General features: G+C 34.8%; 3 protein-coding genes, 1 long non-coding RNA gene and 1 other non-coding gene across 10 annotated transcripts; 2 read left to right on the top strand and 3 right to left on the bottom strand.

Annotated features, from left to right (window-relative positions):
* Positions 1–475: 475 nt before the first annotated feature.
* LOC144574141 (uncharacterized) lies at positions 476–12,635 on the bottom strand. Of its 4 annotated transcripts, none has more exons than XM_078324007.1 (2): positions 11,543–12,635; positions 476–769 (listed from the first exon to the last, which is right to left on the bottom strand). In XM_078324007.1, the coding sequence occupies exon 1, from the start codon at positions 12,553–12,555 to the stop codon at positions 11,605–11,607; it is 951 nt and encodes a 316-aa protein (XP_078180133.1). In that variant the 5' UTR covers positions 12,556–12,635; the 3' UTR covers positions 476–769; positions 11,543–11,604. The 4 variants fall into 4 exon arrangements, with proteins under 4 accessions (XP_078180133.1, XP_078180135.1, XP_078180134.1 ...); XM_078324009.1 differs by having other exon boundaries at positions 476–764; XM_078324008.1 differs by lacking the exon at positions 476–769 and adding an exon at positions 9,177–9,444.
* On the bottom strand, positions 2,482–3,085 carry LOC144573750 (agamous-like MADS-box protein AGL13). The gene is made up of 2 exons (XM_078323498.1): positions 2,978–3,085; positions 2,482–2,838 (listed from the first exon to the last, which is right to left on the bottom strand). Exons 1-2 carry the CDS (start codon positions 3,083–3,085, stop codon positions 2,482–2,484), a joined length of 465 nt encoding a protein of 154 aa, XP_078179624.1.
* LOC144574361 (uncharacterized) lies at positions 5,885–6,603 on the top strand. Its single transcript, XR_013518194.1, has 3 exons — positions 5,885–5,998; positions 6,087–6,226; positions 6,326–6,603. It is a non-coding gene; the product is annotated as an uncharacterized LOC144574361 (long non-coding RNA).
* A 108-nt stretch (positions 12,636–12,743) lies between the features above and the next one.
* Positions 12,744–12,825, top strand: TRNAS-GCU (transfer RNA serine (anticodon GCU)). The gene has a single exon. It is a non-coding gene; the product is annotated as a tRNA-Ser (tRNA).
* A 1,552-nt stretch (positions 12,826–14,377) lies between these two features.
* SPC98 (spindle pole body component 98) lies at positions 14,378–19,524 on the bottom strand. 3 transcript variants are annotated; one of them, XM_078323921.1, is made up of 4 exons: positions 17,185–19,524; positions 15,918–16,236; positions 15,149–15,293; positions 14,378–14,819 (listed from the first exon to the last, which is right to left on the bottom strand). In XM_078323921.1, exons 1-2 carry the CDS (start codon positions 19,389–19,391, stop codon positions 15,990–15,992), a joined length of 2,454 nt encoding a protein of 817 aa, XP_078180047.1. In that variant the 5' UTR covers positions 19,392–19,524; the 3' UTR covers positions 14,378–14,819; positions 15,149–15,293; positions 15,918–15,989. The 3 variants fall into 3 exon arrangements, with proteins under 3 accessions (XP_078180047.1, XP_078180048.1, XP_078180046.1); XM_078323922.1 differs by having other exon boundaries at positions 15,229–15,293; XM_078323920.1 differs by lacking the exon at positions 14,378–14,819 and having other exon boundaries at positions 14,981–15,293.
* Between the last annotated feature and the right edge of the window lie 4,268 nt (positions 19,525–23,792).

Here is a 23,792-nt window from a genome sequence, read left to right as displayed (position 1 = left end):
ATCACATAATTTTTATACAATAATTGAAAAATCGAAAATCATATGATCTCCTAACAAAAGAGAAGAAATCACTAAACAAATATTTTGTTTTGAAGACTTCTCCATTTTGGCGCCTAAGGCTATATTTGGATGTACTGAGAATAGCGAAAATAGCTTCTGATCCATTGAAACACACTCAATTGCTATTCGGAACAGTGAGAATAACGTTGTTCCACTATTCTAACAAAAAGTCAGAATAGCAATTGGTGGTCTCTCAAATGTTCAATCCTGCATCGCTATTCTAAATGTTCAATCCAAACAACATTCTCGCTATTCCAAATAGCACCACATCAATACTATTCTCACACTCATCCAAAAATCACTATTCTCAAATAGTAGCTATTTTAGAGTGCATCCAAACATAGGCATTTCCTCAAGTATCAATAAGAGGGCGAAATCTGAAACCGTGACAGTAAGGATATGGAATTCCATAATATATTTAAGATGGTAAAACAATCTTTGAACTGACCAGGTCATAGCAATAAAATATTTAATAATAATAGCGCAAGATCTAATTATTCCTTTACAATGTACAATGTACAACGACATTAATTAAATAAAATTAAACTGATACCTTGGCCTCTGAACTAGAGAATTCAATATGAAACGGTTTTTCTCTTATAGTATGGCCACAATTGCGAAAATACACCCCCAAAAACAAACAAAAAAAATAAAAATAAGTATCTGTCTTCCTTCTGACAACGGCCTCTATCAGAGCTACATAGCTACCCTGCAACAATTTCACAAGCCATTACAGAAAGGAAACTACAGGACTTCCTAGTGAGTAGTGATCCTCTATCTTTATTGTACCAGTATAGACCGTACCAGCCCATTCCCCACTGCAGCAGTTGCCGGTACCTCTCTGCCCTCCTCCTCTCGATACCAACACACATTCTGGAGCACTCGCTGCACTTCTCCCATGTCACTGGCCCTGTACTGGCATGCCATTGTGCTGTACCAGTAGGCATTCTCCATACCAGTGGTGGTACCAGTACCTCTCTACTGCATCCCCTCTACCAGAAATCATTCGAGGATCACCAACTGCTCTATTTTAATCTCCTCTACACCTCTCTGATTCACAAATTTGCAATCTGCACTGCTGTAAACCCTAGCCCTTCTGCTCTTGACCTATTGGTGTTGAAGATTCTTGCATTTCTCTCTTTCCATATTAACCAGCAAACTGCTACAAACCTAACTCCCCACTTCTTATATGACATAGCACTCCGCTGTTTTCCCTTTATCCACGATTTTTTCCATATTTCCTGCACTGATGTTGCTGGTACCATTATTGTTTGTCCCAGTATAGCTACTGCATTTTCCCATACCACCTCTGCGTAGCGGCATTTGAATAGAAGATGGAAAATAGTCTCGCTATGACCGGAACTACATGTCACACAACTTTGATCGCATGCAATTTTCGTTCTCAGTAGCACGTACCTTGTCAGAACTTTACCTTTGAGCACCATAAAAGTAAAAAAAATTCACAGAGGGAGGTATCATATACTTCCATGTCTTTTGAAATGCCCAGCGCACTTTGCCTCCACCTATCATTGCTTCATATGCATATTTTGAAGAATAAATGTCAGATTTGTCCGAGCGCCATATCATGACATCTTCTTGTGCTGTTAAAGTTGCAATATCAGCAGTGTTAAGGTGAGGAGCTAATTGGTCAAGCCTTGGTAGTGCCTGCTTCAAGGATATCAAATTCTGAGGTGGTCTTGATCAGCCTGCAGACCTTATAAACAGAGGCTCTCCATTCCAATTGTCATGCCAGAAAGCAATGCTTTCCCCGTTGTCAAATTCCTATTATGTTAATTATATTGTTTGGTCTCAGATTTACCAAAACATGGGTCTGATTCAGTGTTTGGTACATAATTGTACAGATCATGATACAGATGTAAATCAAAATAGAAGAATTGTCAGATGTGTCTTTTCATGAAAAATAAAATTATATTTTCCATTAAAACCAATAATAGTAGGATGCATCTTAAATTGGACTAGTGACTTTCAATTTAAATTTAAATTTATAATATTTTGAATACATGGATTCAGTATACAGGCAGTTATCACATTCTGGTAAGCTTTCTGTAAAGAATACCCTTTTTTTGAATTGTAGGCATTATTCCTGCTTAATAACTCAATCAGATGGTAAATGATATCAACATCAATACATTCCTCAAAGATTGCTGTGCAAAATCTACCTATTTGAGTTACATATCAGAAAGCACTACTTCATTCATAAGTCTACCACAAATAATTGTAGTTTTATTACATAAGACAAAACCCTCAACTTAACTAACAATGCAAGCATAACAAACTAAAATGTCATCGACAGAGAAACAAAAGCAATGCACAGTGGGAGACATAACCATATACAGGAGCCATCAACCCATATCTGGTACTAGTACAACACCAAGAGAAGCAGGATCCATGCTGACATCCTCAAATCCCTAACGCACGCTGCAGGTTCTCCTTCATTGCCAACAACTGAGTCAAATCTGCCTTGTCCAAATCCGCTGTCCCTTTAAGGCATGCTTTAAGATTTTCATTTTTCCTCTTAAGGGTTTCGAGTTTGGCTTTAAGCTCGGTCGCTTGACGACTAAGATCATCTTCCTGTTGGGAGGACAGGAGGAATAGGTCTGCCTGCTGGGTAGAAGAGGAGCTAGAACTGGAAGGGCTGATGAATGAATAGGGATTGCCAGAAGGAGAGAAAGCCAGTACTTGCACCCGGACTCCACACATAACACTCAGCTCTAATGCTTTCTTGAATAGGCCCTTGCGCCTTTTAGAAAAACAAACCTACAAGACCAAACAATATTTGGTTTAAAAGAAACAATATTAGGAACTTTATAATTTCAAAAGGCTAACATGATTCTTCATTTTCAATTAAATAGACGTAAAAGAAATCAAGAATATTGAATATGAACATGTTAAGCACCTCACGAGCATTTTTATTTTCGATCAAGTCAATGGGTATCTTTCTTTTCGTTCCGGTTTTCTTTGCCTTGTTGATGTTGTTGCTACCACTTGCGCCTGTGTTCTCCATTTAATTGTGGGAATCCTCACAGAAGCAATAATAAAAAGAAGAAAGAGTACTCAAAGCGGAAAAAAAAAATGCAATTACTTGATAGAGAAAGAAATGAGAAATATGAGAGAGACGTAACCGATATCATTATATATATTATATATAGAAAGTTAATTAGCGGCTATTCTTAGTATGACTATAAGTCTATAATCATCTAAATTTGGAAAATTGTACCTGTAGTACTTTCTAAAAATATAATCATGGCATCTCGTTGTTCCATAAGTTATTTTTGGAACAATATTATTCGGAATAGCTTGTTCTATGTTTAGTTTGAGTTGAATAGCTAGAAAAGAGAATCCAAATCCTTTATCTTAATAGAATAGTTTATTCTTACAAAAAAAAAAAATTTGACTATTATAATAAGACAAATGACAAAAGAGCTATTCTAACTATTCTAGCTACTTATGTTTGGATGTGGCAAGAATAGAGTTAATCTTGAGTTAGCTCCCATATTCTTAACCTTGGGTGATCCAAACACAGATTAGAAAATTGAATTAGCTCAAGAATAGCTCTATTCTACTAACCAATAAAAATGAGGGGTTAGCAAGAATAGAGTTAGTGAGGTTAATGGTATTAATAAAAAAAATAGTTTTCATTCCTCTCAATTAGAGTCAGTTTAAATATTAAATTAGTATTAAATAAAACATTTGATTAAATATTAAATGTAATATAATATTAATTTAAATAATAGATTAGTATTGAATAAAAATAATATCAAATTAGATTAATATAAAATAAAATGTTAGATTAAATATAATATAATATTAAGTTAAATATTAAATGTAATATAATATTAGTTTAAATATTAGATTAGTATCAAATAAATATAATATCATATTTTATATTAAATATAATATAATATTAGTTTAAATATTAAATGTAATATAATATTAGTTTAAATGTTAAGTATTGTATGTAATATAATATTAATTTAAATATTATATTAGCATTAAATAAATATAACATCAGATTAGATTAGTATTAAATGTAATATAATATTAATTTAAATATTAAATTAGCATTAAATAAATATAATATCATATTAGATTAGTATTAAATAAAACTAGTTTGTCTTCTCGCAAAAAACACAATTATAACTTTTACATGTACAATGCGCACTTATATATATATTCTACAAGCAAAAAAAAAGTATTTCCTACACTCATTTCCTAGCAAGGTGAAAAACATAAACATAGAAGAACTGGATAACAGGACCAAGCACTCATATAATGGTAATCAGAATGATATATTTTCAAAATTATAAATATTCTACTTATTCTTTTAAAACATAAAACTCTAATACTTGTTGTTCTAAAATCTTCAAATTACATTTTCTCTTTTCAAACTTATAATATAATCTAAAAACTTCTAAAAATACATACTTCATCAATCTTGCCCAAATTGGGTGCCAAAAAAGAAATAGTATAGCTCATATCTTCTTGTTTATTTTCTTGTTGAGAAATATAATTAAGTATGAATTAATTATTAGGGGTAATTAATTAGCCTAAAATCCATATGATATTTTTATCATTGGCTAATTTTAAAAATAAAGGGAGCTCCTTTCTATAGTTAATACAAGTTTCAACGTTTATTACCATAATTAGATAGCTACAGTTGTAATTGATAGGAATATGCCAACCGTTATTTTTTCTTTCTAATTATATAAAATGCCTCATGTAATTAGATAGCTTTCCATATTTATGAGCTTCCTTTTTTTGTCTTTTTTCCAAATTTAAAAGTCGGTAATTAATTAAGTCTTTTATATAAATAGAGGTGCCAGGAACGGTGCAAGGCATAATTTCATTACATTCAACAGAGAAGAGAAATTTAGACTTTAATTCATCTCCTAATTTCTCCAAAATGGATTTCCAGAAAGAGATGACTGGCTTTTACATGCACAGTGTGGTAACTTCTTTAATTAATTCTTCATCTCCTTCCAATAATTAATGCCAAATTTTACAATACTTTCATCGTGCCTTAGAAAAAATTATTTCATCTCGTTGCTTCTTATATATCTGTTTCTCCTTTTTCATAGCATTTTTTTTTTCTAGTAATTCCTTTTGTACCCCAAAATCTTTTTTTTTTTTAAATTTCTTGCCAAAAACTTCTTCTTATCTTACATAAACAAACTTTTTAATCGGACACACATGAGCTGCATAAACCCTAAAAATTTGAAATTTCTATTGGAACTTATTAAATTCTTTTATTCCGTACAATACCTTAATTTTATTCTCATTTCTTTTTTTGACATGATATTTGTGCAGTGTTTGCCAGAGAAAGTCACAAAGCACTTCAATGATTTTGTTGGCAAAATTCTCGAGTTCAAATGTCCAAGCGGTACTGATGTATGGCACGTTGGGCTTATCGGGTCGGGTGACAATCTTGTACTTCAACCCGGTTGGAGTGATTTTGCTAGTTCTAATAATGTATCACAGAATGATATGTTGCTTTTCAAATTGGTGGACGGATGCACATTTGAAGTGCGGATTTTCGACCCGTTTGGTAGGGAAAAGGGCAGCAATTTTGAAGGAGAAGCGGATGAAGACAAAGTTCAAGGAAGCACTGGTACAAGTGCCAAAATTCATTCAAGAAAGAAATCACGGGGCCAAAATTGTAATTCCCTTCCTTTGAAGAAGAGGCTTAAGAAGAGCGATTGCGGTTCCCCTTGCCAAGAAAATGAAAAAACAGAGCACAAAGAGATGCACATCAAAGAGGAATATGAAATCTCTTCTGTGAAGAAAATCAATAGCTATGTAGAGAAAATAATAGAAGAAGCAAGAAATGATAACTTACTGGTACTTGAGCACCAAACTCTCCTTAGAAGAAGATTGGGACTTCTGAAAAATGACAACCAGTACTCAAGTCAAAATCCAAGTAAGCCTTTTTTGCATTTTTAAATTTTGAACAATTTTTTTTGTGGTTTTTGAGTAGTAATTAATGTTTGAAACTACAATATATACAGTTGATTGTGCCTATGTTCCACAATGTTGGAAAATCATGAGCACCGAACAAAAGGCGAGAGCTAACCGTTTGGCCCTTCAAATTCAAGCCGGCAACCCAGCTTTTCTACATCTTATAAAGCAATCCAAAAGGCCTTCCATAGTAAGTTCAAACTTGATATTTGATTAACGACCATGAATTACAATTTACATTCTCTTTAGATAACAAATTAATTCTAACATTATTCACTTTTGAAATCAGGTCATACCAAAAGAATTCTCAGCTAAGCATCTCCAGAAGAGAAACCAGACATTTATATTCTGTTTGCCAGAGAAGGAAAACACTTGGCCTGTCAAGTATTACTCGAAGAGAAAACAATCTAATACTATTGAAGGCACATCCTTTAACAAATTCATTGAAGAAAATCATCTCAAGGAAGGCGATGTTTGCGTGTTTGAACTCGTTAGAACTGCTGATCAAATTTTGTTTATTGTTCATGTTTCTCGAGCAATCTGAGATTGAGTTGTGATTATTGTAAGATGGATGATTAATTAATTTTTCAATTGGACAATTTGATATATGTTATGAATGTTAATTATTTTTTGTACCTCTTTTATATGTCAAGCTAGTTGGTTTTGGTTCAGATAAGTGATCTGTGCAGATTTTAAGAGGGGCTGAGGGAATTTCTAAAGATGTGTTCTGCATTAAAATGAGTTTAAGTACTCACATGGAGTGAGTCTATGGTACTATGCATATTACGATTTGGCACTGTGCTACGGCTCTATATTCGATTTTTCAAATTCTAACGGTCGATCGGAACCGTTCATCTTGTTCTCCATATTAATATGTGTTTGGAGACTAAATTTTACATTTTAAAAAAAAATTACTATTTTTTTAGATATTTAGAAAATCACTTGATCTGAAAATTCTGAACCATCCAAAAACAGTGATTTTCAATAAATTTCAAAAAATAGTAAAAAAATTTCAAAAAATGTAAAATTTGGTCTCCAAACACATATTAATATGGAGAACAAGATGAACGGTTCGGATCGACCGTTAGAATTTGAAAAATCGAATATAGAGCCGTAGCACGGTACCAAATCGTAATATGCATAGTACCATAGACTCACTCACTCACATGCATAAACTTTTTGAGTTTTTATAATTTTTAAGGATAAATATGTAATTATTGATTTTAGAGGGATAAATACGCAATATTGAAACTTTTGAGGACATACATGAAATTCCCCCTTAACTTAATTACAAAATTAACAACAACAAAAAATAGTTTCAAACCAGTTAGTTCTCGCTCTATACCCCTCCCAAAGTTATCAAGGAAAAAAAAAGAATCAATTTGCCCTGATCATATCAGACCTCTTAATTTTGTGTTATTAATCTCATGAGTAGGCCATCAGTAGTAGGGGTGTTCATCGGTTTGGTTCGGTTGAAACCGAACCGAACTAGGCAAACCAAAGTTATATTTCGATTTCAAAAATAGAACTGAACTGATTTAGCATTGCAACCGAACCAAACTAAAGTTTTATTTCGATTTATTCAGTTCAAACTGAAATATATTAATTTTTTATTTAAAGCAATTGATTTATAATAAACCAAAGTATATAAATAAACTGGGGTATTAAGAAATAAACCAAAGTATTTAAAATAGTTGATTAAGAAATAAACCAGAGCAGTCTGGACCAAATTCATGATATATAAAAGTTCGATCGATTCGATTATTTCGGTTTTAAAAGACAAACTGAACCAAACCATTTGGTCCAAACTAATTTGGTTCGGTTCAAAACCGACTAAACCAGACCCAATTAACACCCCTAGCTATGACGATCGACGGGGGGGTGGGGGGTAGTTTTGAGATTTTTATGAATAATTTGATATGAGAGAGTAGAGAGAAGAGAAACTGTAGAGGAGAAAAGAAGAGAAGGTTGAGAGATTAAAGAGTCATATAGATTCAATTCTATTTATTTATTATGTGAGGATTAAAAAAACTATTGTGAATAACGCAGCTACATCAAAAGCTATTACACATAGCTTTTTTTTTTTTTCTTTCCAAAATGTATATTCTATATTTCTACTAATTATTAAATGATCAATATTGAAGAATTAGAATAACAACTAATCTAAGTTTATATTTTTTTTCAGTCATGAAAATAAGAAAAGAAAAAAAAAATCTATAAGATAACATTAGTTAATAGTTCATACTTCATAGTATTAGATATTATAATAGACAAAGAGCAATTAATTTTACAAGTGAAATGAAGTCAGTATACCTATTTGAATATTTTATATATTATAATAATCAAAATCATCTTTCAATGAAACAAACGACATTAATTTTACAAGTGAATACTAGACGAAGAGCAAGCAAAAGGACTAAAACAGTGTTTGATTCGTTATATGTATTTGATAAGACAGAATAAAAGTAACGCTCTTTTTCGTTATTTTTTTTTATAATTATTTTAATCATTTTGTAGTTACAAGAGGTTGTAACTGTAAAGGATAAAACAAAACAAGTAAAACTATTTTTAACCTGAAATACTATAAAACAATTCATTCATATAAATATAAAATTATATATGATAAATTTTTATTATTTATTTCATCACATAATTTTTATACAATAATTGAAAAATCGAAAATCATATGATCTCCTAACAAAAGAGAAGAAATCACTAAACAAATATTTTGTTTTGAAGACTTCTCCATTTTTGCGCCTAAGGCTATATTTGGATGTACTGAGAATAGCGAAAATAGCTTCTGATCCATTCAAACATACTCAATTGCTATTCGGAACAACGAGAATAGCGCTGTTCCACTATTCTTACAAAAAGTCAGAATAGCAATTGGTGCTCTCTCAAATGTTAAATCCCTCCATCGCTATTTTAAATGTTCAATCCAAACAACATTGTCGTTATTCCGAATAGCACCACATCAATACTATTCTCACACTCTTCCAAAAATTACTATTCTCAAATAGTAGCTATTCTAGAGCATCCAAACATAAACATTTCCTCAAGTATCAATAAGAGGGCGAAATCTGAAACCATGACAGTAAGGATATGGAATTCCATAATATATTTAAGATGGTAAAACAATCTTTGAACTGACCAGGTCATAGCAATAAAATATTTAATAATAATAGCGCAAGATCTAATTATTCCTTTACAATGTACATTGTACAACGACATTAATTAAGTAAAATTAAACTGATACCTTGGCCTCTGAACTAGAGAATTCAATATGAAACGGTTTTTCTCTTATAGTATGGCCACAATTGCGAAAATACACCCCCAAAAACAAACAAAAATAAATAAAAATAAGTATCTGTCTTCCTTCTGACAACGGCCTCTATCAGAGCTACATAGCTACCCTGCAACAATTTTACAAGCCATTATGTAGGGGAAATATAAAGCTCAGTTACTATATTTTGAGAATTATGGTCTCAGATCTCAGTAAGATCTTGTGATGATACATACCAAGACAACAGTTTTCTTTGATGGGTTGATTTTTTTTTTTTTGGACAAAAATCAAGAAGACTACATTCAGCACTACAAAATCTGCACAAGCTCTAATCAATTCAAATTCCTAATACATCAATTATGATGAGTTCACCAACTCTAATTACAAGCAATTTAGATTGAGCAAACAAGATACAAAGATGGAGAGAACAAAAATAAGGGGCAATGCAACACTTACATCCAACCCACCCCCAGCCCTCAAGTCTGTGTGTGTGTGTGTGTGTGGTTGTTGTTGTTGTTGTTGGTGGTGGTGGTGGTGGGGGCTTAAAATGCCATGTCAACAGCTCAAAGGAACTATAGTAATATTATCCCAAAAGAACATTCAGATTAATCACGGTCATATCTATCTGCTAGGCCAGAAAGTCAGGAATATCTGTTAAGGAATCTCTATGGAATTTGGATGAATCATTTCACAAACCTAAAGAATTCTTGCAACTGATAATCAGGGCTATCAAAACCAGTAACAAATTACCTCATGGTATGCATGATGGAATTAGGAAAGAAAAGTATTACATTACTAGACAACATCTTTTAAGTTCGGGGGAATTTCATGTATAACCCTCAAAAGCTTCGAAATTACATATCCCCCCCCCTCTAAAATTCAAAATATCATTTTTACCCTTTTGAATTTCAAAAACTCACAAATTTACCCAATTTATTTACTTTTCAATTAAAACTCATGTTAAATTTATAATATACCCATTTTGCCCTTTATTAAAAAATAGAAGAAAAATACATATCACTTGTTTAAGAGAAATATTTAGTGTTCTTATTTGGCCGGTTATGAGAGCAAATGGTTCATTTTCTTGTGATGTATACACGAGCATATGCATAAATGTTACTGTGTATACGTCACAAGTAGAGGAATGAATCATTGTCCTTAAAAACTGATCGGTAAGAAGACGGAACATTTTTCTTACACAAACTACATATTTTTCCCCCCTTTATTATTTTAATAAAAGGTAAAATGGATACTTTATAAATTTAAAATGAGTTTAAATAGAAATGTAAATAAATTGGGTAAGTTTGTGAGTTTTTGAAATTTAGAATGGTAAATATGATATTATGAAATTTAGTGATGATATTACATCTGCTGCACCTTTAGACTTGTGTCGTACATTTCTGACACCCGTAAATGGTATTGTCATAGCTTATAGAACCCACAAAATATTTTCCAATTAAATATGCCCAAACTATCACGAACAAGTAATACAGACCACTTATCAAAGAAGTGATCAGTTCCACCAGGTGCTGGCTAGCATTACTTCATACAAGTTCAGAACTAGCAGTAGACCATTTACTATGCTTTGTGCCCCGCCCAACTTTTTACCAAAGGCTAGCGCTTTCATTATCTTATATGAATAAGAAAACCATATCGACATAAAACAGAACAAAAAATCTGATTCTAGGTCAGACCAATAACACAACAAATAAACCAAATTAAGCAACCAGACTAACATAACTAAAAAGCACAACAAGAAGATCAAACCTTCAAAAAGATTGAACCTTTCCAACCAAGCCCAAATTAACGAGTTCGGCTAGTATGACATCGGAGTCATTTCAACCTAAATAACACTAACGCCAAAACCTATTAGATAGACTTTAAATGATGAATCCAAACCATCAAACCGATCTACTTGATGAGTGATGCGTTTACATGCAAAATTTATAATTTTTTGAGTTTATGTAATATCAAGTCAAATGGCCAAGTTAATTTAATGCATTCATTTGTCATTACTCATTAGCTTTTTATCGCTTGACTTGATACTAAAATAATTCAAAATTTATAAATTTTGTATGTAAATGCATCACTCATGAAGTAGGTCAGTTTGAACGGTTTGGATTTATCATTTAAAGTCTATCCAATAGGTTTTGAAAATCAGTGTCACATGCTAATGTTATACTAGCTGGATTCCAAATTAACTCAGCAGAACAAAACTCATACCTAAACACTTCACCTTCCAAAGTTCGAACCATTGCAACAGAAAACTCGAATTCAAACTCCCATCAATCAAATAGGCCCTCTCGAGCCTCTGACATGACAGCATCTCCATCTTCATCAAACCTGCTGCTCCTCACAGTCCCAACAAACCCACCAGCACCACTGCCACTGACAGGCCATGCTGATGAGACGGTCTCCCCACTATTCGCCGGCCCTGCTGAGCCACCTGTCTCAGCCTGTGCCAACTGGGTTGGTGATGCCTCAGCTGCTGTGGGCTCTCTCGCCACTGTCCTTCTTGTGATTTCTCTGAGTGCAACTCTCAGCGCCCGGGCCCCACCACTATTGTCATTGTTCATTTCATCCAGGAGCGTCCTGAACCGAATGGATACATGTGTCCTTGTTCCAGGAGGTGGAGATGGGGGCAATTCAGTGGCTGGTTGTGTAGAAGGAATGGGAGCCCGGCAAACAGGACAGGAATTGTGGCGAGATAGCCATGGAACAATGCAATCAGAGTGATACAAGTGGCCACAGGGGAGAAGACGAGCCGGAAAGGAGGTAACAAACTCATCTTTACAAACAGCGCAAGTTAGGGACGATTCTGAGATGGAAACAGTGGGGATAGAAGAGATTGAGGGAGGGGAGGCAGGGGAGGGGCCCCGGGGAGCAATAGGGATGTCGTCAGAGGAGAGGCGGAGGATGAGGCGTCGGAGGTAGTTCTGAGCGGCGGTCGTAGGGGAGGAGGGCAAGAGGTCGGAGGAATCGTCGAGATCGTGGTCAGATTCGTCTGAGAAGATGTCAGCGAGATGGGGTGGGGGAGGGGGAGGGGGCGGGGTTATCTCGTTCTCTTCTTCGAGAAATCCGCCGGAGCAGTCAGGGCAGCAGAGGGGGCCAGGGGCAGGGGAAAGATCAACACTCCGTTGGCAGAGGTGGCAATAATAAGTGAGGGAAGGGGAAGGGGAGGAAGAGGAGGGGGTTGAGGGGGTGAAGGGGTTGGAGGGAGACGCGGCGGAGGACATGGGGGTGGCGGGGGGTGCCGGACAGGGGACGGAGGGTGGGATCGGATTCAGTGTTTGCTGGTGTGTGCAAATGATTGGTTCGGTGTTTGGTTGGGACTTGGGAGCTGTCAGCCGGAGACTAGGAAGGGACAGACGCGTATGTTAGCAACATATTAATTTTAATAATATAAACTAATATAAACAACATCGTCGCTTTGGCCGAGTGGTTAAGGCGTGTGCCTGCTAAGTACATGGGGTTTCCCCGCGAGAGTTCGAATCTCTCAGGCGACGTTTTTAATTATCTTTTCTTTTATTTACTTTCAACTCATTCAGGTTCAGCATAGCCACTAGAAGTGAAGGTTGCGCATGATTTTGCAACAGAGATCTACAGGTATCCTTTTATTCATACAGGGTAAATTAGGTATTCTTTTCCTTAAATAGGGTAAGATATATACAGTTTCTTTTTTTTTGTTGTAAGAAATTATATCCAATTTTTTCTATATCAATATATTTTAGTGGAAAATTTTCCACTAACTCTCAAAAAAGAAAAAGAAATTATATCCAATTATTCATGACAATATAGGCAGTCTCAGTAGGGATGTAGTACCGAAAACACAAGAAAACCTCTATTTTACATTGATAAAAAAATGAACAGGATGGCTGCACCGCCAGCGTTTTATATTTTATGAATTTTTTTTAGAGAGGGACGTCCATATTTAATTATCCTTGTTAAAATAAAAGAATGATTTTGCAACAGAGATCTACAGGTATCCTTTTATTCATACAGGATAAATTAGGTATTTTTTACCTTAAATAGGGTAAGAGATATACAGTTTCTTTTTTTTGTTGTAAGAAATTATATCCAATTATTCATGACAATTTAGGCAGTCTCAGTAGGGATGTAGTACCGAAAACACAAGAAAACCTCTATTTTACATCGATAAAAAATGAACAGGATGGCTGCACCGCCAGCGGTTTATATTTTATGAATTTTTTTTAGAGAGAGACGTCCATATTTAATTATCCTTGTTAAAATAAAAGGCAGTCACTAAATAGTTTAAATCTTTTACTAGTAACCCTAATATTGAAAGGAAGAAATTAACAAATCTGAAAAGCCAGAATTAACTTGGTAACAATTTCTTTTTTGTGGCTAATTAACAAGTTGCTCTGGTATGCACTACAGGGTCCTCTTGGCGGTTTGTGGCAGAGTCAACCCAATACAGCCGAAATTTTCATTAATAGGAAATATATTAAATAAATATCGAGATTAGAGAACGCTTTTGCGTTTAATCAAGATATAGAGAAACCGTTATGGCTTATCACGGCCAGCATTAATACTTAATTAATCATCATCCATTCTAACTGAACTGCGCCCAAAAAAAAACCCTGGCCGTTACTATCTATCACAGCCAGAGGCAGAAAGAAAGAAAAAAAAAAAGGCTGGCCGTGATAACCCATCACGACTAGAGGTGAAACATTTTTTTTTTAATTTATTTTCGGACCTGGCCGTTACTTTTCATCACGGACAGAGATTTTTTTTTTTTTCTCTGACCGTTCCAATCTATCACGGACAGGGTTTTTTTTTTGTTTTTTTTATGGTTCAATTAGAATGATTAAGCTTGTTAATTAAGTACTAACTCTGACCGTGATAAGCCATAACGGCCAGAGGCCGAGATAAATCATTCATTTGAGTTAATAATTTAAGTTCATAAAACGCAAAAGCATTCTCTAATCTCGATATTTATTTAATATATTTCCTATTAATAAAAATTTCGGCCCAATACAGTGCTGAGAGTTTTACATACTATTTAATATTGAATATTATTAACCCAAATAATCCTGATTCAAATAAACAACTAATTCCTCTCAAACTGTGTACACAAAAATATGAACTTGAATTTTACAACTCAATCGTTGGCATTATTACCGTGATTGAGATGGATTGTTAGTTAACATCAGTTTTACCAGATTCTACACAGCCTACGGACATGAGTTTACTGCCCTCGAACTTCAAAAATAGCAAGTACCGTAACAATAAAACATGTCAAAACTAAACTTTACCAATTAATCCAGCATACAAGGCCCTTCATTGATACACATTTCTGCTTACCCAAGGAGTTATCTGCACCAAACTTAACCTACGCCCCCACCTCACAATTACACTACACGGAGCTAATTGAGCACTTAAACATGCAGTTGAGCTTCATTTAAGTTCCACTCGTCCTCAATTTCTATCAAACATCCCTTGATTTCATCATCCGTTTTTCAATTAAAACCAAACAAGCCTGAAAAACAAAAATGATACGAAAGTAGGCTTTTCCAGTCAATATTGTTTGACGCTCAATCAGTACAGATGTGTTCATACAACTGACATAACCAAATAACTTAACCTGCTCTACGGTTAGTTGTAACTTCATCCTATGTTGAATCTTCATAATTGATCTCGACAAGCATAGATTTTTCATTCTTAAAGAAATATAAATGAAATGAATTACTATGAACTCGAAACTAAAAACAAGATCAAACAGAATAATAGCAAAAGGTAAAGAAAAACAAGCATTAAATTTACAAGACATCAGCAACCAAAACTCAAAAATCCCAAAAAGACTCGCACCTCTAAATTAGTCAAACCAAGCAGCATTGAAACAAGTCACCAATAAAAGTGAACACCCACAAAGTGCAGTAGGTCACTACCTGCCCGCAGTATCCAATCTCAAAATCTGCTTAATGATCAGCCATGTTATAGAATTAATGTACACCTGCAATTCAAAAGGGACAGAAAGAGAGAAATCTCAGTGGCAGCACATGGTAGAGAAATTAACTATATTTGTAGGGTAATAACGAATAATTACACCTGGACTTAATATTTTTCTTTTTAATATATTTATTTGGCCAAACTACTACTTTTTGCAATGGCTGGTCACAATATAACCAAATTCTTGACCCAACCAGACCTGTTTTGTTTTTCTTTAATGATGAGTTAAAACTTGAAACAAGACTTAGAACCTATTACTGGACACCAAGCTCAATTTTACTGAAGAACCTGAGTCCTTGCAAATAAAAATAAAAATAAAAACTGACAGCAACCTCAAATCTACTTTGGATGCAATAAAGCCGATCAATCAAAAACCTGAACCTGAATTTGACCCAAGACCAAAAGTGGGCATGAGGTTTAAATGACCCAAAATAAACAATCACGCAACTGAAACAACCAAAGACCAGAAATTCACCCAAACCTAATTTAATCAGAGCTGTTCATTTGCTACCTCTACCTTTTTGCAGCAAACAATCCAGCTTTCGGAAGTGGCAATCTAACTTAAGACTTCTCTCTTCAAATATAACTTCACAAAAATAGAAAAAGAAAAAAGTTAAAAAAAAACAACCTTGTCTAAATACAATGATGAATGCACAAATTTTACTGTCTTTGTCACATTTATATTTCTTTATTTGCCTTCTCATTTGTGACAGCTGTAATATTCGGTGAAGTCCAAACGGAAAAAAAGGAACTTCAAGTCCACATGCTGTTGCAGAGGTAGCTGTTTTATAAAAGTATCAAGAGAATTTGAGTAGTCTTTTGCAATTTGATCCAGATCTTCTCCCATTTTGCGGAAAAGCTCTCCAGCCATCTGGGTCATAGCCTTCTTGGCACCTTCAAGCAGTTGGCCTCTCTTCTTTGATTTTTGCCTAGATTCTGCCTGCCCTCTGTGTAAAAAATAGAACTTCCACTTATTAAATCTGTTGCTAAACATAAAACAATACTACAAAAGAAAGCAATACAGAAGATTAAACACAAGAATAGGGAAATATATTAAGGACAATAAACAGGGATTAATTAAATTCCACAAGAATGACACACAAGTAATCATTTTGATTCTTATGATATAGTCATTAGTCAAGCTTTAATACTAATTGAATCAAATGTTCTTTTTATGACCAACTTCCAACAGAGACGGCATATACCAAGGACAGAAATGGTTGACATGCATCAACATGACACTATCCAGGATGACATGACTAGAGTTGACATTACACGTATATCGATTTTATGTTACAGATAGCATTTACTTTTTACTGATATAGAAGTCCAGTTTGAAGAAGCCCTTAAAGTGTATTTCATACTTAAATTTATCTTTCAAACCAGAAAGTGTAGGGATGTTTTTGTCATTTTGGACTACAACGGAAAGGACCTTTGAGGGTACCATTTTCACTAAAAGAGGAACCAAAAGAATACAAAGTTAGCTTAGGTTCAAGTACGTCAAAACATAAAACATGCCCATATATTTCTGAAGCCCTAACTCAAGAACACGAAGGAAAGAAAATCAAGATCCATTGTGCAAAATAGGCCCAGGAAAAACTTGTCATAAAAATCAAGACCACATACTTTAATCAATTTGAGGTGGTAATTCAGAGCACATTTCGTCAAATCTGTGGGATGCTGAGTCGATTAAATGATAAATAGAACACTTAAAACTCAAATATAATTAAGATAAATAAATTATCCCCACTGCAGCCATGCATCAGACCACCAAGAAACAACCCAAAAACCCTATTTTACAAGTTGATGTCTGTAATACCAAACTAATAGACTACACATAAATGTTGGGAAATACCAGTGTCACCCAGTGCTTTATCATAAACTTAGAAAATTACCTCGATTGGAGCTCATAGATCCGCTCAAACCACCTATCCGCGTGACTTCTAAACCTTAAAATTACCTCAAATAACCCAAAAAGAGATGCACGCAAGGTGCTTGATCTTTCACCAAGCAGAGACTTCTCCACAATTGACTCTAGATATCTCTCATGTGCTGACAAGAGGTCATCTAAATCTCTTGATGCTTCCATTTCATCAGAGAAATGGGCCCATGAAACCTCCAGCACCTCAAACATAATGTAGTCCTGAAAATTCGTCACGAAATGGTTCATCTCATTCCATATAACCTGGCATTTCCTTAGTATAGGTTCCTTTGCAAATATGCTCTTAACAATAACATTCGGCTTCAAGGTTTTCCACACAGTTGTCAAAGCATGCTCAACCCGCTTCAGCTTCCACAAATAGTTGAAGATTTTTAGATACCGTTTCATTACAGAGGCTGTGAAGACAGTGTCCAGTGGCATACGTGCATCATACTCCAAAGAAAACACATCCCAGCCCCTATCTCCATCACTATGATCCATCATTTTTACCTTTAGCCGATCAAGAATGTCCCGGTCATCGTATTGTGCATTGGAGGCCCTTATGGATGCCTCCAGTAAGCCCGCCAACTGGAAGGCACTTATAGTATTGGCTGGCTCTGACAGCTCAGGCCCAACTGTATCCATTAGATACTGGACAAAGTCCCCTTGACCAAGGAGTAAGTACCTCTTTATGGCAAGGCAATGGTCTTTAAATCTATATCTCTCATGTATGACATCCATTAAATGGCAATCGATTCTCTTGGCAGCTTCTACAACGAGTGCCTCTATTGCATCGATCTGGCCATACCCTAGTCCCCATCGACTTGTGCTGGTCCCCACATGTGCAGCAGCGTCAGCCGCTGCAGCAGCCCATCCACTGTCATCACAACAAACCCTTAAGAAATTAATCGACTTGCCAGTTCGAAAAATCCTCCGGGCCAATGTAGGAGAAATAAATGAAGGAAGCATGGCAGGTTCAATCCGATAACCTTCTTGCCACAAAGATTCAGCCTTTACTGGTTGACCGACAACAAAAAATTCTGAGAAAATATCCTCCAATTCCCCTTCCAACACCCAACTCCTTACCATTTCGAAAAGTGGCGAACATACCCGCTTGAGGAGACGACCCATGAAATCTTGCACAAGCGGGTCACCATGCTTGGCATGTCTGTGTATAGCCCCAGCCATCGCCCCACCTTTCAGACCACGACATCCATCAACCAAAACTGCCATTAGACGCATCCTCACTGTTGGCTCTGCCAACCATACATCTAAACGCCTTAGAGAGAGGTAATTCGCTTGCAAGCCTAAGTCAGACCCAGGAGTAGGGATTGGGTTCATTGAATGCGACTCCAGCACCGCTAATAGCTTGTAGTAGTCAGTCAGTTCATCATTCAAAGCTGAGCAAAAGGCCTGACTAACGGTTCCCACCTCCTCTGATGGGATTTTACTCATGCTTTCATTAATAAAACCCTTGACTTTTTTGTACAGCCAACCAATTTCACACAATTTCCTAACCATGGTCCGTGTTGATCTGGGTAGTGTGAGAGACTCTGGCAAATCATAGCCATCTGTTCCATTAACCGACCGATACATCACATACCGGCCATCGATTCCCTGACAAGCATACAGTACATCTCTGACAAGTGAAGACTCTTCCACTTCATTGTCATCCATTACCAGCACCGAGTATTCCCTCAAGGAATTTTGTCGAACATTTTCAGGGTCCTTTGAAATGAGTAACACCCCACTTCCCAACCCCAGGTTTTTCTTCCTCGTCGAGTTCTGACTGGCAGAGTTATGATTGGGATTAGGGCTTTCAAGAGGAATAGATGGCAATCCACCTGATGTGTAGCTCCGACGGCCTGAAAGAGATTTGAGGAGGTAGAGAAGGGCCCAGCGGTTTTGAACGCCGCCAGGAAGGGACGATCTGGCAGCGAGCTTGGAATGGAGATCAGAGAATGAAAGTGCTTCTGTGGTGCGGCCGGAGACTGCGAGATCGCGCTTGATCGACTCAGCCATGGCGTGCTCGTCCTGGGAAAGTGAGGGGGAGAGACGACTGGAGAGGAGGCGCGTGGCGAAGCTGAGCGCGCGGGAGTGGTCAACCGGGGAGGGATTGGTAGGAGAGAGAAGGCGGGAAACGAGGTCCGTGAGTAGATCTAGCGTTTTGGGGTCATCCATGGCGACGGGAAGGGAAAAGGCGGGCTAGGGTTCGGTAGGAGGGAAAAGAGAGAAGTTTTGGTTTGGTACTTGGTACTTTGGTAGAGAGAAGAACACTGAGTGGGCACTGTTTTTGGAATTTACAGTTTCGTCCTTTCTTCTTTATTTTTTGAATTACAGCTTGTTTATATGTTTCGCTCGTTTTGGTTATTTGGGAGGGAAAATAAAAACATTTTTCAAAAAGCAGAGGGATGGATTATTTGTATTTGCTGTTGTTATTCGTGATGGTGTAGCGAGCTGAGTTCAGATCTCCTAAAGTAACTCAATTTTTAAGTTTAGATCTGAACCGTTCGATTCGAATCGAGCCGTCATATTAAAGAGGTCCCTTGCGCTCCACCTCGGCCGGATTGGTTCGGATTCGAATTTGACGATCCGCATCTAAACTCAAAAATTAGGTTACTTTACGGGATCGGACCCAGCTGTGATACCGAATTTATAACATGCGATCTTAAGTGAGCGGGTCTGATGCTATACGCTCCGTTTTTTCGAGAATGCCCGATCTGGGCCGTTGGTAACATCGTAAGGATGTGTCTGTGTCTGTGATTTCGAGAGCACAGCATTCTATCTGACCATGAAAGCAGGTAATGAAAACCATATTGTGACCTAGAGTCCTAGACGAATTTGCATCCTCTGAGATATCTCAAATTTTGCGTGACTTTGGGAAAAATATCAACCGTTCAAATACTTAAACACTAATCTTAAAGCTCAAATAATACTGCCCCCTGCGCTATCTCCGAATAGGCACCGGGCACGTCGGTCACGCAAAAGTTGAGATATCTCAGAGGACACCCAGGTCGCGGGTCGCGGTTAGCTTTCCAACACTGCTGATGGGCCCATGTAGAAGTAGCAAGATTGGACAGTTAAGCAAGTGGGCCCATTAGGCGCTCTATTAATCATTCTCAGTTAACAGTTAACATTCATAATACTTTTTCTAAGAAAACACGGTGGGGAATTTTTTCATTAGCGGTAATTTCAAGTATACCCCTAAAAGAAACTCAAAATAAGTATTTCCCCCCTCTAAAATTCATAATATCATATTTACCCTTCTAAGTTTCAAAAACTCACAATTTTACTCAATTTTTAGACTTTTCTATTAAAACTCGTGTTTAGATTTATAAAGTGCAAATTTACCCTTTATTAAAAAATAATAATAATATGTAATATATTTCAGAAAAATGTTTAGTCTTTTAATTGTTCGATTTTGAGAGCAAATGATTTATTTTCTTACTTACACACCAGCATATGCCTAAATGCCATGGTGTGTGCAACGCAAGTAAAGATATTAACCACTTGTCCTGAAAATCAATTATAAATAATATTTTAAAGAGAGGAATACATAATTTTGAGGTTGTTGAGGGTGTACATGAAATTTCCCCTTTTCGTTACTACTAAAAAAAAATTAACGGAGGGTTTCGATCTTATAAATATTTCGTGACGTAAATATGATATTTTTGTTCTTCTGATTTTCAATTAAAACCCAATGTCCGATCCAACAGCTAATCTTGTATTATTTTATAAAAGAACAAAATCAAGCCCGTCAATTTTTTCATGTTTGAAATTCATTTTATATTAGATCAAAATATAAAAAAAAATTAATGTATTAAAATTAATGAATCGTGGTTAACTAGATTATTTTATTTATTTCGTGCACACGTATTTATTATGATTTTTGAGAATGAACAAGATAAATAGTTTGAATTCGATTCAAAGTTGAAATATAATTATAAAAAAATGAATTTGTGACATCTTATGGTACCAAATACCTGTGACATTGGAACTCTCTTAGATAAACAATTATATGCACAACGATTAAAATATTTCAATAGTAATAAATAATAAAATGCCTCTTATGCAAACAACGAAATATTAAATCGTAAATTGCATCATATTTGTTGAGAAAACTCTCTAGTATGTCAACTTAAACTTACTAGTATCGTGTCCATGCGTTGCAACGGAGACATATTATAAGAAAAAAATATCAATGAAAATAATAATTATAAAAAAATTAAGAGACATGTTAATAGAGAATTTATATGATTATGTATTTTTAATTAACTTGAATCGTGATCTCCGATAATAATTTGATGATGTAATGATTCTTTATTTTTAAGTACTAATAATATCAAATAATAACTCGATTCGAATCTAATATCAAATATCGTAAAACAATTCAATATCGACATATAATATGATATAAAAAAACATAAATAAAAAGTGTTATTGTGTGTCTATATAGAATACACACACATTATAAGAGAAATGTATATATATATACACACACGTTCCAATTTATATTGTTCTTCTTCTTTATTTCCAATTTAGAATATACACAAACACACATATTGATATATTTGAGTCTATGGCACTATGCGTATTACAATTTGTTACCGTACTACGGCTCTATATTTGAGTTTTCAAATCCTAACGGTCGATCCGAACCGTTCATCTTGTTCTCCATATTAATATGTGTTTGGTGACCAAATTTTACATTTTTTGAAAAAATTTTACTATTTTTTTAGATTTATTGAAAATCACTGTTTTTGGTTGGTCCAGAATTTTCAGATCAAGTGATTTTCTAAATATCTAAAAAAATAGTAAATTTTTTTCAAAAAATGTAAAATTTGGTCTCCAAACACATATTAATATGGAGAACAAGATGAACAGTTCGGATCGACCGTTAGGATTTGAAAACTCAAATATAGAGCCGTAGCACGGTAACAACCCGTGATATGCATAGTACCACAGACTCACTCAAAAAAAATTCTCGGCCTACACCTTTTCATATTTTGCACTTGACGATGCTTTGTTTGAGATTTTTTTTTTTAAAGTTGCGGATACTCAATTTTTGTCTGTAATTTTACGTTGCGGACATGCTAGATATGAAATTCTCAAGATTTAGTGGTTTTTGGTTTATCATTTTTTGTGCAGGTTTATTTAAAAATTTTAGTTAAGGTGGTGTTTAATTGAGGTCTAAAATTTAGAAGACCTAAGTTAATTTTTTTCAATTCGTTAGATTCTGGTGGCTTAAAGTATGGTTTAATTTTTTTTTTTTTTTTATGTCCACTAATGCAACAAGTTTAATGGAAAAAATGTGTAGGTCTTGCAGTTTTTTTTTCTTACCCTGTTCATTAACTTTTTATAAGAATATGTTGTCAAATGTAAAGCAATAATATTGAAATTCAAATTATGCCAACTAAAAAATTAGAATTAAAATTACTAAATAAAAACATGAAATGTCACTACAAATTAAAATTACAACAACATAAAAAAATAAAAATTGAAATTGTCACTATTACAAATTCAAAATACAATAACATAAAAAAAAAACATTAATGTTAGTGTCTATTTGAAGAAAATCTTCGTGCAGAAGAAGATTCTCTTGCTAATCTTCTTAAAAAAGATGTTCTCGCTTTTGCTTGTCTTGCTGCTTCCTCTATATTGCAAGTAATTAATTTATGAGGAGGGTTCAAATGCCTCCATGTTTTTGTGCCTCCATCATGCCTCCATCTCTCTCCATCATTTTCAAAGTTCAAACAGTCGATCCGAACCGCTCAACCTAACCTCCATACTAAAATATGTTTGGAGATCAAATTTTATATGTTTAGGAATTTTTTTACTATTTTTTTAGATATGTACAAAATCAGTAAATCTGAACCATCTAAAAACAGTATTTTTGTACCTATCTAAAAAAATAGTAAAAAAATTCCTAAAAATATAAAATTTGGTCTCCAAACATATTTTAGTATGGAGGTTAGGTTGAACGATTCGGATCGACTGTTTGAACTTTGAAAATGATGAAGAGAGATGGAGGCATGATGGAGGCACAAACACATGGAGGCATTTGAACCCTCCTCTTAATTTATATATATTTTACTTGTAATGTAGAAGCAGCAGCAAGAAATTGTTAGAGCCGGCAGAAATAGTCTCAATTGTAATTATTTATGTCATATCGTAGATGTTTTTATTTAGAAATTAAATAATATAATGCTCTAGAAAGTGAATGATTAAGGTAAGTTTTCAAAAAAGAGAGAGAATTGAATATTTTTTCGATGCAAGTTATCTGCACCTATTTTTTTCAGGTGCATCTCTGTTTTTTTTCGAGGATACGAAAAATGCTTTTGGTAGGAAAAAAAAATTGCTTGAATCGAAATTATTTTGAGGTACAAATACTCTGCGTCTATCTTTTTGGTTCTTCCTTTTTTTTTTTTTTTTTTTTCCGAAATCAATCCCAGCCATCAGTATATTATGTTATTTTATTTCTAAATAAAAAAATTCCCATAATGTAGTCACGAACTGGATTTGATTCGTTTCAATTGAGTTCGATTCGAAAAAAAAAGAAAAAAAGTTCGAAACGAATCTAAC

The sequence above is a fragment of the Carex rostrata genome, chromosome 22, assembly GCF_964058835.1.
Source record: "Carex rostrata chromosome 22, lpCarRost1.2, whole genome shotgun sequence".
NCBI classification, from domain to species: Eukaryota; Viridiplantae; Streptophyta; class Magnoliopsida; order Poales; family Cyperaceae; genus Carex; species Carex rostrata.
This window is presented reverse-complemented; position numbering and strand designations above follow the sequence as displayed.